The sequence below is a fragment of the Trichechus manatus genome, unplaced genomic scaffold (assembly GCF_000243295.1).
Source record: "Trichechus manatus latirostris isolate Lorelei unplaced genomic scaffold, TriManLat1.0 scaffold00113, whole genome shotgun sequence".
Classification (NCBI taxonomy): Eukaryota; Metazoa; Chordata; class Mammalia; order Sirenia; family Trichechidae; genus Trichechus; species Trichechus manatus.
This window is the reverse complement of record NW_004444049.1, coordinates 1,045,888-1,058,907: the sequence shown is the minus strand read 5'-3', so window position 1 is coordinate 1,058,907 and position 13,020 is coordinate 1,045,888. Positions and strand designations below refer to the sequence as shown.

The following is a 13,020-nucleotide window of genomic DNA, read 5'->3' as shown; positions in this document are numbered from 1 at the left end:
AGTAGGAGATTAATAAATAGTCCTATCACTACTCTTATTTCTTTTACCGTAACATCGAGTGCACGATGCTCACGGCTTGTCTGGGTTCCTTAACCTTGGGAAGGTCAGAGCTGACTCCCGACTTGTGGTCAAAGCTAGAACCCCTTACCCTTTGCTTGGAAGCTACCAGCTGACCGAGTGTGGCCTGGGTGTCCCTCCCCCTGTGGCCCCAGAGCAGGTGTTCAGTGCAGGCATTAACAACAACCTCCGCCTGGGCGCCCACGCTGCAGGAAGGATCAAGCTGACCCAAATCAAGATACGGCAGGACAAATAAAGTCCCTGTGGCATACCTCCTCCAGAAGTCTCCGCCCTCTGAGCCCCCTTCCCGAGCTTGCTTGTGGCACAGGGACGAGAATGGGCAGAAGTCCTGTAGGCCAACCAGTTTGACATTCTATGACACTCTGCCAAAAGAAGACCCAGCTCTGCTTGATTTCCACCAGTGGTGGAGAGCTCATCACCCCTGAGGCAACTTTTGTTGTTGAGCAGCTGTGACAGTTCCCAGTGTCTTCTATGGGCTGAGCCACAGTGCATCCCTGGTGTGGTCCCACCCACCAAGAGCCCCGCAATGTGCCTTTGCTATGTGGACCCACCAAAAAAAAAAAAATCCAAACCAGCTGCCGTGGAGCCGATTCTGACTCTTGGCGACCCTGTGGGTTGCAGAGCAGAATGGCTCCATAAGGTTTTCAAAGCTGTGACCTTTCGGAATCAAATCACCAGGCCTTTCTTCCAAGGCGTCTCTGGCTGGACTCAACGGCCAACCTTTCGGTTAGTGGTAGAGTGCTTAACTGTTTGTACCACCTGTGGCCCCGTGGTCTTCTTTCCCAAGCTCGACCAAGTCGCTCCCTTCGACCGCTCCCTGGTGAAAGCTAGCCATTTCAGATGCTTAGCATGCATGCACACACCCTCCCGTACATGCCAAGGGAAGCCTGTCTGCTGCTCCTTGCCCGAGGGGTAATGGGCCTTGTGGGGCGGTGGCTCTAAAAGACCCTTCTGGCTTCCGGGGAGCCATTTTCACTCACCACCTACGCCCACATGGGATAGCCCTGGACGAGAGGAAGGTCGTGGCTCCATGGACCACCAGCACGTACCCACCCTGCCCTGTGAGTGTACCAGGCACGCTGAATGGGGACACGGGTCCAGGGTATACTTTGACAAGCAGCAGCCCGCTGCTGTAGAACGATTCAGCAGACCCAATTCAAGACACGGCAGGACAAATAAAGATAAAGAAAGACACAGGTCAGGCTCTGAGCCCCCTTTCTGAGCCGCACTCGTGGCCAGGCGATGGATCACACCCTGGCTTCAAGGTCAGCAAAGGGCATGACTTGGACGGTCTGCAAAGACCCCACGGAGGTGGCCGAAATCATCTGCTGGGCATGGTTCTCCCGTTATAACTCACCTCGTTTACGAGACGGCGGACGGAACAGCTAACACCAGAGGCGACGGGCAATTCCACGCCGAGGCGTATTCCCCAAAGACTTGAAAGCAGGGACTCAAACAGAAACTTGGACACCAATGTCCACTGCAGCCAGAAGGTGGATACCAGCCAAATGTCCACCAAGAGAGGAATGGACACGCACAGCGTGGTCCACCCGGACAGTGGAGCATTATCCAGCCATAGAGAGAACGGCGTTCGGATACACACACCACACGGATGAACCTCGAACGCGTCATGCTGAATGAAACAGGCCAGACACAAGGGTCACGTGGCGAAGTACCATTTATCTGAAAAGTCCACCACACGGAAAGCCATAGAGGCAGAAAGCAGGTTCCTGGTTGCCAGGGGCTGGGCGGAGGGTGACGTGGGGAGTGGCTGCTAATGGGCACCTTTTGGGGAATGAGATGTTCTGGAGCTAGAGGGGGGTGGTGAATGTACTAAAGGTCACTGAGCCATTCACTTTTAAAACAGTAAATTTTACGTTATGTGAATTTTGTCTCAATGAAAACAACACACAAATACATACGCCAGGCTCGGGGCCCCTGCAAGCAGCTGAGAGCTAAGACAACAGGTCTGAGATGTATATCACAGTCCGCTGGGCCCGGGAGACGGGACCCGGAGCAGGGTTTCCAGGCCCTTCCCCAGCCTGGGCCTTCTCTGGGGGAGATCTGGTTGGGGGCGTTCTCAGAGGGCCCCAAGCGTGGCGCCGTGCAGAGCTGGGAGCAGGGCCCCCAGCTGCCATCTCCTGCCCTTTTCTGTCATGCTGACTCCTGTGGAGCCCACTGTCCCCTCGGCTTGGGTGGCGGCCCACCTTCCACACAGATGGCCTTTCTCAGCACCGTCCAACCCCAGTGTGGCGTTGGTGCTGGTGCTGGGAGGCTCAGGGCTGGGACAAAAACAAAGAGATGGAGAAACCTCATGCTTGGGGACACGGGACTGTGGCCAGGGGAGACTGCTTCCCATTTCCTGCTGCTCCTGAAGCCATCGGTAGGAAATAAGGCCCAGTCCCCTGGCCTGGCTGGCCCTCTCTCCCAGCAGGACCCCTCCCCCCATCTTCCCACAGCCTCGGCCTCCCCTGTGCCGGAAGGAAAAGGTGCCTGGACCCTGCTGATGTCCTGTAGTGTCTGCTGTACGAGCGAGGGTTCCTGGGAAAATCCAAACCCTCGCCCTCTGCCCATTATCAAAGGCACAGGCACGAACCCAACATTTCCCCATTTGAGCGGGAGCCGGAAGCAAAGCTGCTGGGCTGGGAAGATCCCGCCTGCTGGTGTCACTGCCTGTCACTGCCCATCACGGGGAACAGGCTCTCCTTTACAAAATCTCCGACAAAGCAGAAGCGTGGGAATGAGTATGGAACATGCTCCAGCATCCAAACATTCCCTCGGGGCGGGGACGAGCTTCCTTGACACTGCCTCCCTCTGGCTCCCATGGCCAAATGTTGCCACCTTTCACATTCTTACTGCTTCCCCCCAGTCAAGGCCACGCCTTGCTCCTCTAGGAAGGACAGGCTTCTGCTGGGGCCACCCGTACAGGTGTGCTCCTGACCGACGCCACACCGAAGGCCATATGGGGTAGGGTTGCGGGAAGACGGCCTCCATCCCCCTAGCGCACGCTCAGGGTGTCTCAACGCTCCATGCAAAACAGTCCAGTGCTTCCATGGATCATGGAAGGTACGAGCATCTTAGCCCAGGTGGGGCCTGGCAGAGGAAGAAATGCTTCTTACCTGGCAGCATCGAAGCTGTCGTACGAGCCGACCGTGTAGTGCCTGAAGAGTTTCTTGCTGCGGTCTGCGCGGGTCTCTGTACAGAGAAGGAAGATGAAGACGGTTTAGAAAGGTCGCGCCCCGAACCACACGAGGCTGGCCAGGCCTCTAAATTATCTAACTCACAAAGCACAAGGCCGCCCTCCTGGGAGAAGATCTGGGAGGAAGAGGAGGGCCTGCCCTGGGGCTTGGCTTTGCAGAATCTGGGGGATGCACATGAAGGCCGAGGCTGACTACTGGGGAGTTAGGACCCGTGAGCAAAGCAGAAGCAGAGCCCCCGTCCTCGGCGCACGGGGGATGCAGGAAGTGGCACTCTGCAAAGAAGACCACTTAAGTGTAGCCTGAGACAGCACCAGTCCACGTGGCATGTGGCACCAGTTAGAACAGCATTTTGGAGCGACGCAGTCAAGCCTTCTCTAAAACCCGAGAACCTGCAGAGATGGCCTTTGGGGAAAAAAAGTAACATTCATTGTTATTTTCCTGATTATAGCTGCTTTCCCCTAAAAAAAAAAAAAGAAAAAAAAAACCAAACATGATTAGTGTTCCTAATTAAGTCTCCTCCTAGCTTGCCTTAGTCAGCAGATATAGACATAAATTTCATGGGCTATGATATGAACAATGTAATTAGATTGAATAGGTAGCTCAGGACTGAGGGGGGAATAAAAAACCCAAACGCAAGCACGAGAAAAAGAGTGGCTCCTGGTTTATTGTTTCATTTATCCCCAAATACAATTTTCTGCACAACCTCCTTCCTCAATCCTGCAAAAAAAAAAAAAAAAAAAAAAAGGAGAAATTACGTGATTACTTTCCGGAAACTGGCCTGGAATCTAATTTAAACTCTTGCAACCCTCTCTGTTGTCTGTCTCCTTGACTCTGTATTCCGAGATGAACACGTTTTTACTCAAACCCCAGAACGCACATTTGCAACTCAAAAGTGACCACACGTAGGGTACTGAGAAAGGCCAGCATCTCTGGGCTCCTTTCATGCCCAGGACGTCTGCTGCAGAGGCAGCCAGCTGGTCAGCAATGGACATGCTCCCTCTTCAGTGCAGTGGGGAGGCGTCCATGGGGAGCAGAGGTCCAGCCCAGGACTACACTTCCCAGCACCCCTTGCACCAGCAGTGGCCATGTGACTGATTCTCACCAATGGGATGTGAGCTCAAGCAATGGGGATTCCTTCCAACCCTGGGGGTCTAGGAAGTAAGAGTGTTTTCCATCCCTTCTTCCTGATTCTGCCAGCTCAAAGCCCAGGACTATGAGACCTTAGAGGACGGTGGAGTCACAAGCTGGAAGAAGCCCTGGTTTCTGTGCGTTGGCCTGTTACAACAACCAGAAACAAACTTCTATTGCATCGTTGTTGTTAGTTGAAGCCGAGTCGGCTCCGACCCATGTAAAACAGAATGAAGTGTTGTCTGGTGCTATGACATCTTCACGATCGTTGGTCTGCTTGAGTCCATTGCTGTGGCCACTGTGTGTTCCGAGTGTCTTCCAGCCTCGGGGGCTCATCTTCCAGCTCTCTATTGGACAGTATTCTGTTGTGTTCTATAAGTTTCTCATTGGCTAATTTTTGGAAGGAGATCAACAGGCCTTTCTTCCTAGTCTGTCTTAGTCTGGAAGCTCTGCTGAAACCTGTCCACCATGGGTGACCTTGCTGGTATTTGAAACACCGGTGGCAGAGCTTCCAGCATCACAGCAACATGCAAGCCAGCACAGTATGACAGACAGGGGGTGGTCAACTGCCTTATACTGCACTATTTGGACATATTTGTTACAGCAGCTAGCATTGCCTTAGCTGACATGCAGGGCGGAGAGGTCCTCTGTGACTTGCTCCTAGCTCCTTCTCCATCCCTTCCCCATTGGGTTTGCCATTGAGTCGATTCTGACTCATAGCGACCCTATACGATAGAGTAGAACTGCCCCATAGGGTTTCCAAGGAGTGGCTGGTGGATACGAACTGCTGAGCTTTCGGTTAGCAGCACTCCCCCCAAATACCTGAGCCTCCAACAATTCCCGGAACAGCCACAACATCACCATCATCATCGCTGTCACTGAGGGCTCACTGTGTACCAGGTCCTGTTCTAGGTGCCATACATGCATTCATTCATTAACCACCACAACCACCCAATGTGGGGTGCACATGCTCTTCCAGGCTCCTTCAGGTCCTCGGGCGTGGCCCCACAGAACCATCCAATGTGGGGCGCACACACTCTCCCAGGTTCCCACAAGTCCCTGGGTGTGGCCCCTCAGAACCACCCAACGTGGGGTGCACACACTCTTCTGGGCTCCCTGGGGTCCCAGGCGTGCCGCATGGCTCCTCAGAACCACCCAATGTGGGGTGCACACTCTACCAGGCTCCCTGAACTCCCTGGGTGTGGCCCCTCAGAACCACCCAATGTGGGGTGCACACATTCTCCTGGGCTCCCTGGGGTCTCCAGGCATAGCCCCTCAGAACCACCCAACATGGGGTACACATTCCCCCAGGCTCCTTCAGGTTCCCAGGCATGGCCCCTCAGAACCACCCAATGCGGGGTGAACACACTCCCCCATGTTCCCTGGGGTCTCCAGGCATAGCCCCTCAGAACCATCCAATGTGGGGTACACACTCCCCCAGGCTCCCTGGGGTCCCGGGCGTGGCCCCTCAGAACCACCCAACGTGGGGTGCACACACTCCTCCAGGCTCCCTGGGGTCCCGGGGACGGCCCCCGCCTGTGCGCCGCACTGCGTGCCCCCCATCCCCAAGGAGTTAATAACCCACCTTTGCTCGGCATCTGTCTCTTGCCCCAGGACAGACTGGGTCCTCGCTGACATGTGTTGTGACCTATGCCTGTCAGGAACCCCCTACTTGCCCGTCTGAGTGTCTCAGCAACTGTGGGAGGAGGTGGGATGACAGGTCCCATTTTAGGGGTGATCACGGGCTGGCATGACGAAGCCACCTGCCTGAAGTCACACCCTCAGTGCAGGGTCAGGATTCGCACCTGGCTCCTTGACCACCGTACGTCTGTCCTGGGGAGAGGGTCCCCCCGACCCTGTCCCATCATGGCGGCCTGCGTGCACGGGCCCAGCCAGGCTGCACACGTCTGCCTGGGTATTGGCACCTGGATCAAACGGGCCCAGTAATTGTTTCCCCCTCCCCCTTCCCCCGGCTCCTGCATCTTGCACGTGTCCAAGTGCAGCCACCGTTCATTGAGCCCACCTGGGAGCCGGGCCACGTGCCCAAAACGCAAGGAGGGATCAGACAGGGTCTCGGAGGGGGAGGGGTCCAAGGGGGCTCAGAGGCGGGGTCTCAGCAGGGTGTGGTCTTAGAGGGGAGGAGGCTCAGGGGAGTCTCATAAGGGTAGGGCCTCGGAGGGGGTCTCAGAGGGGAGGGGACTCGGGGGGGTGTCTCATAGGGGTGAGCAATGGAGGCACAGGGCCTTGGAAGTGCATGACCTTGGACAGTCTGGAGCCTGGGAGGGGGTCTTAGGGGAGCGTGGCCTCGTGGGGGGGTCTCAGAGGGGTGGAGCTTTGCAGGGGGGATTTTAGGGGGGTGGGGTTTCGTGGAGGGGGGTCTCAGAGGGGCGAGGCCTCACAGGGGGTGTGTCTCAGAGGGGCAGGGCCTTGGATAGTCAGGAGCCTGGGAGGGGGGTCTTAGAGCGGCGGTGCCTCATAGGGGAGGGTCTCAGAGGGGCAGAGCCTCATACAAGGGTCTCAGAAGGGTGAGGCCTCATGGGGAGGTCTCAGAAGGGTGAGGCCTCATGGGGAGGTCTCAGAAGGGTGAGGCCTCATGGGGAGGTCTCAGAAGGGTGAGGCCTCATGGGGAGGCCTCAGGCTCTGCTCTCTGGGCTCAGGAGGTGGGGTAAGGAAGGGGCCTCTGTCGTTTTTGATAACCATGTGGAGGGAGTACATGGGCTGGGCAACGCATCTGGCCAGGCCAGCCCTGGGGAAGTCACACGGGACCCACATGTGCCCGGCCCGGAGGGAGGAGAGGGACTTGACCTCTTCCCAGGGTAAGCTGGGAGCTCCCTGGAACCACTAACCGTGGCGACTGGTGGCTAACTGTGGTGATTGCTCTCCATCACCTCTGCTGCTTCAGCCCCCACGTGGCAGCCGTGGGCTGCTGTCTAGGGAGCTGCTGGGTGCTGAGAGCTGGCTGCTGAGGCCCTGGCAGAGGTCAGAGGCCCCGGGTGCAGACCCAGGGCCTGGGCAGAGTGTAGTGAGTGTCGTGTGTGTGCATGTTGTGGGTGTGTGCATGTGTGTGCGCGTGTGTGCCTGTGTCCACACGTGTGTGTGTGCAAGCATGTGTGCACGCACCTGCATCGTTTACCAGGGGAAAACACGTTTCAGAAAGGGCAGCTACTAGGCGACGTCAGTTAGCCAGTGCTTCCCAGACTCTGGGGCAAGCCAACCAACCAAAGAGGAACTATTTCCGTGTCTGCTTTGTTAACCACGTGGAAGCCTCTTGAAGGCAAGTTGTTTGCAACCAAGCCCGCCTCCTCTGCCAGGCCCCGAGCTGCACAGACAGCAAGCCTCAGCAGCGGCCTTAAAGGGGTCTCCTGCAGCTCGAGGGCCAGCAGTCACTCTCACTCCAGTCTGAGCCAGCATCTCTCGCCTGGACAGGTGCAGGCACCACCTGTCTCCCTGCTTCCACTCTTGCCCCTCATGGTTGACTCGCTCTCCAAAGAGCAAACAGATGAGCTTTCAATGGTGTAAACTGGATGACGCCCCTCTGCTGTGTAAAATGTTCCCATGGCCTCCCAATGCAGTGGAGTCACATCCAAGTTTACGCGGCCCTACCCACCTTCTACCCTCGTCTCCCCCGCTCTCCCCTCCTCAGTCACTCCACTCCAGCCGTACCAACCTTCTTGTTCCCTGACCACGATGAGCCCATGTGCACCTCAGGGCCTTTGCACGTGCAGGCCCTCTGTCTAGGACATTCTTTCCCCTGCTCAGGTTTCCCGCGTGGCTGTCTCCCCAGCACCTACAGCACAGCGGGCACACGGTAGGCGCTCAGTAACTATGGACTCAGTGAACGGGCGGGTAAGACTCACATGCCCTTGGACCTTTTGCTATGATTGAAGGCTGTGGTTTTGTTTCCTTGGCCCGATGATGCCAGGTTGCAGATGTATCACAAAAGGGGAGTGCTGGAGTCGTGCACACAGCTCTGTCCTGCAAACCGAGAAGCCTTGGCAAGGACTCGTGGTGGGGCCTTCTCGCTTTGCCTCTCTGAGCTTTCACCTTCCCCTCTCTGAGACGACAGTGCTGGACTAAATGACTCAGTGGGTTACTGTCAGCAGCCGCTGAGTCGGCCCTGACTCATGGCGACCCCGTGTACGACAGAATGAGACGCTGCCTTGATCTACGTCATCCCTGTGATAGGTCGCAGATCAGACGGCTGTGATCCATTGGCTGATTTTTGGAAGCAGATCGTCAAGCCTTTCTTCCTAGTCTGCCTTAGTCTGGAAGCTCCGCTGAAACCTGCTCAGCATCACGGCAACACACAAACCTCCACTGACACATGGGTGCTGGCTGGGCATGAGGTGCATGGGCTGGGAATCGAACCTGGGTCTCCTGTGTGGGAGGTGAGAATTCTACCACTGAGCCACCATGGCCTCATAAAATGACCCCGGAGGCTCTTTTCCTTCTCAACATGACACATCTCCCCAGGGTTAGCCCCCTTCCTCAGGCGTCGCCCCGAGCCCTGGGAACCCCACAGGCAGTGCTGTGGGCCAGTGTCCCTGAGTGCTTTGCTCTGAGTGTGGCCTAAAAAAAAAAACTAAATTGAAGGAAGAAGGGGGAAAAAAAAACCCCAAACCTAGAAATTCCATTTTCATATACCTCTTGCGACTCGTGAGGGAGTGACAGATTGCACGACACGCTTCAGTTTGTCGGTAATTAAAATAGCCCTTTAAGCAGAGCAGCTTGGAAGAGGATCCCACAGAGCTTGGGGGGAACCCAGGACGGGCCATCCTGGGGAGTCCAGTGGCCTCCTTCCTCCTGGAGGACCGTGTTTCTGGAAAAGGGAAGAGGACTAGGAATTTTCTCAAAGAAATTTATAAAGGCTCTGAGAGGCCAGAAAATAATTCAAAAGGTGGGTGGGTGGGTGACGGCTATGGGGAGGAGGTGGCTGTGGGGCCAAGACCCCCAGATGCTCTGGTCCCTCTACTCGTACATCAAGCTCCACGGGGGACTGTCCCCTTGCTCCTGAGATGTCTGTCATCCGGAGAGAAGCAAGAAAGGATGCGGGACAGCCCAGCGTTTGGACAGACACGTGAGCTGAAATCTGCTTGTTATATGACCTTGGGCAGGAAACAACCTCTCCAAGCCTCAGTTTCCTCATCTGTAACATGGGGCCAACAGCAGGATCTACTTCACACTGTGGTGATGACGATGAAATGAATCACACTTCTAAATAAGTCCCTTCCCAGCACCTGGCCCAGGTAAGCTCTCAGGGACTGCCGGCCACTGTTGGTTCTCAAGGAGGCTCTGTTTGTTTTTTCTAGTCCACAGACCCCTGCCCCGAGCACAGAGGAAGACCCCTGACCATGTATGTACCGTGTACCCTCACACCGGGGCCCCTGGTCAACGAAAGGTTGGAGGTTTGAGCCCACCCAGAGGTGCCTCAGAAGAAAGGCCTGGCGAATTACTTCTGAAAAATCAGCCGCTGAAAACCCTACGGAGCACAGCTCTACTCTGGCACACATGGGATAGCCTTGAATCCAGGGCGATTGGTTGAACTAGTTCAACTGCTTTATTGCAATAATGAAGAAACGTCCCTACAGTTTCCAAACGCCCCCTAGAGGGCGGTATACCCCTCAGTGAGAACCACTCTTTTCTCTACATGCAGATATTTCTACATTACTTTCTGTCAGACGGCAGTGAAAGTGACCAGATGGAGGGCAGTGGATATGAAGAAGGGGCAGATGTCTCCCCTTTCTATGATAAAAAACAGCGAGACCCAGGATTTGATCCTGGACACGAGACTAACAGCCAAAGAAGAAACACTTCCGGGTCAGGGGTCGCGCCATGTGGCTTCCCTGCCATAATGAAGGGGCGCTGCTACTCCAAGCCCTGTGAGGGATCACGAGTAATAATATGCTGAGCTTTTTACTTCTTTCCCCCCCAAAATGCTATATACTTTTTTTATTGTCAGTATGCACAAGACTCCATGGAAGCGTTGCGAGACGGTGGCATGCATGCTGAAGAAAAGAGTAATAGGAATATCAGTTGTAGCTCCTTTGCGGGCCATGGGGAGAAGGATTTTAAAATACAAAGACTTCTAACTCATGTGGATTCTGAACATGTTAGTTCCGACGGTGCGTCTGGAGAACTCAATTATAAATTCTTGCTGTGGTTGTGTGCCCGCAAGGAGATATCGACTCACAGCAACACCACAGGATTCGGTAGAACTGCCCCATAGGGCTTCCAAGGCTGTGATCTTTATGGGAGCAGATCACCAGGTCCTCTCTCCTTCAGAGCCACTGGGTGGGTTTGAACTGCTGACCTTTAGGTTAGTTCGTAGCCGAGTGCTTAACCATTGCCACACCAAAACCAAACCAAACCCGTTGCTGTCAAGTCGATTCTGACTCACAGCGACCCTACAGGACAGAATAGAACCGCCCCATAGGGTTTCCCAGGAGCGGCTGGTGGATTTGAACGGCCGACCTTTTGGTTAGCAGCCAAGCTCTTAACCACTGCGCCACCAGGGCTCCTTAAATGATAAATTGGGTCAGCCAAAGCCTTGAAAATACATGAAAATGGCACTGTGGCCTTGGGCCAGTTATTTTACCTGCCCTGACCACACAGAACGACTTTGCCGAATCACGGCTATTACTGTTGTAAGTCTTGTCGGGGGTGACTGAGGAACCTTCCTGGGGGCCGAGGTCATATTTGACTCAGTCCCTGCCAGCGTAGGAAGTTATCACAGTAGGCATGGAGCAGCGGTGGGGACGGTGGCTAAGGATTTATCGAGTTCTCACTCTGCAGCCACAGCGTCCTATTACCTCACCTCAAGGCGAGTACTGTCCTAATTCCATTCCAAAGATGCAGACACTGAGTCAACTCTCATGTAACAGAGTAGAACTGCCCCACAGGGTTTCCTAGGGGAGAATCTTTATGGGAGAGGATTGCCAGGCCTTTCTCCCACGGAAGTGCTGGGTGGGTTTGAAGTGACAACCTTTCGGTTACCAGCCAAACGCTTAAACTTTGTGCCACCAGGGCTCCTTAAAAAGCAGTTAAGGGAAGGCTAACCCAGCTGTGCACATGGTTAAGCACTTGAGTACTAGCTGAAAGGTTGGTGGTTTAAACCCGCCCAGAGGTGCCTCTGAAGAAAGGCCTGGCAATCTGCTTTTGAAAGGTCACAGTCTTGAAAAGCCTACGGAGTAGTTCTACTCTGCACACATGGTGTGGCCGTGAGTCGGAATCGACCGGACGACGGCTAACAACAGCGGCCCGTGGACTCAGTGATGGGCCTAACGGAGCAGGTTGTGCTGGAGAACTCGATGAGGCAGAGGTCTCCCAGGCCTCTGAGATGGACTTAGGGCCCGGGGAGAGGCCGGTGCTGAGGACAGACGTGGGGAGGCCCTGGGAGGTGGGTCTGCAGGGCTGTCGAGCACAGAGGAGAGGCAAGGAAAGAAGAGGGTCCAGACCCACACCTGGTGACGTCAGTGGGGTGGACACCCCAGGCACCCGGAGAAGGAAGCCCACGGGACGCAAGCTACAGGGCACAACGGGGATGGGGCGGGACAAGAGAAACACCATGCGCAGAGGGTGAGGAGGGTTAACGTGGGGACGCGCCTGCAGAGCTGTGCTCGGGAGGTCACCAAAGCCGAGGGCAGCGAGGGAGCCAGAGGCGCTCAGCAACCACAGCGGCACCCAGGATGCCCGTTCGGGGACGGAGCCGGATTCAGATTCCTTTCCAACTCGAGCAAGCAGCCCACCCTGAGCAGCTCTCCCACAACAGGCTGGGTCCTCAGCCACCCACGTCTAAGACCCATGGCACAAGAGACACCTAAAGATCTACAGACAGCACCCTGGAAGTTATTTCTCTCCCGTGTCCCTCACCCCTCTTTCCGCCTCTTCTCTCCTCTGCTTCCTTGGACTCCAGGAACCTCTCTGGGCTCCAATCCCTGGCTTCTTGGCTGAAGGAGGCAAAACCATGGAAGTGGCCTTGAAGGGTGGGGGTCCTCTCTCCCTCACCATCGTGGTATCATTTCCTGAGGGCCTTCCGTGAGCCTCGGAGCCCTCATGGTGCAAATGTTCACCTCGGCTGCTAACCAAAAGGTCAGCAGTTCGATCCCACCCAGCGGCTCCATGGAAGAAAGACCTGGCAATCTGCTCCCATAAAGATTACAGCCTAGAAAACCCTAGAGGGCGGTTCTACTCTGTCGCATGGGATTGCTAGGAGTTGGAATTGGCTTGACGTCACACAACAAGAACCGTGAGCCTGGCACCGAGCCATCCGCCCTGCACTCTCATCTCCTGCCCACGGGGCTCCTGGTGACCGTGGCGGGTCTGACATCAGACACCACCCAGGCTGCACCTGGCTGTTGAGCCAAACTGAGGGCTGGAACCACAGGAGGAAATGAATTACCAATGGGGATGGAAGCCAGAAATAACTTTTCTTTTTTAAAACCAAAGATGCGGACGGGCTCCTGGCAAAGCGGAGAAGCGCGAAGACAGAGGTGCCAGGAGGAGCTGGCAGTGGGCGCTGGGGTGCGGGCTGGGCAGGCACAGGCTCTCCCCACCTCTCACTCAGGCCAGCCCCCTGCCAGCAAAAAGGAGGTTCTCTAGGGAGCCAGAACCACTA

General features: G+C 55.6%; 1 protein-coding gene across 1 annotated transcript in view; it reads right to left on the bottom strand.

Annotated features, from left to right (window-relative positions):
• Window positions 1-13,020, bottom strand: part of SHANK2 (SH3 and multiple ankyrin repeat domains 2) — a 559,307-nt gene that overhangs the window by 227,439 nt on the left and 318,848 nt on the right. Inside the window, exon 16 of the mRNA XM_004383876.1 lies at window positions 3,198-3,273. Coding sequence (XP_004383933.1) covers window positions 3,198-3,273 — 76 coding nt within the window. The remainder of the gene's footprint in view (window positions 1-3,197; window positions 3,274-13,020) is intronic.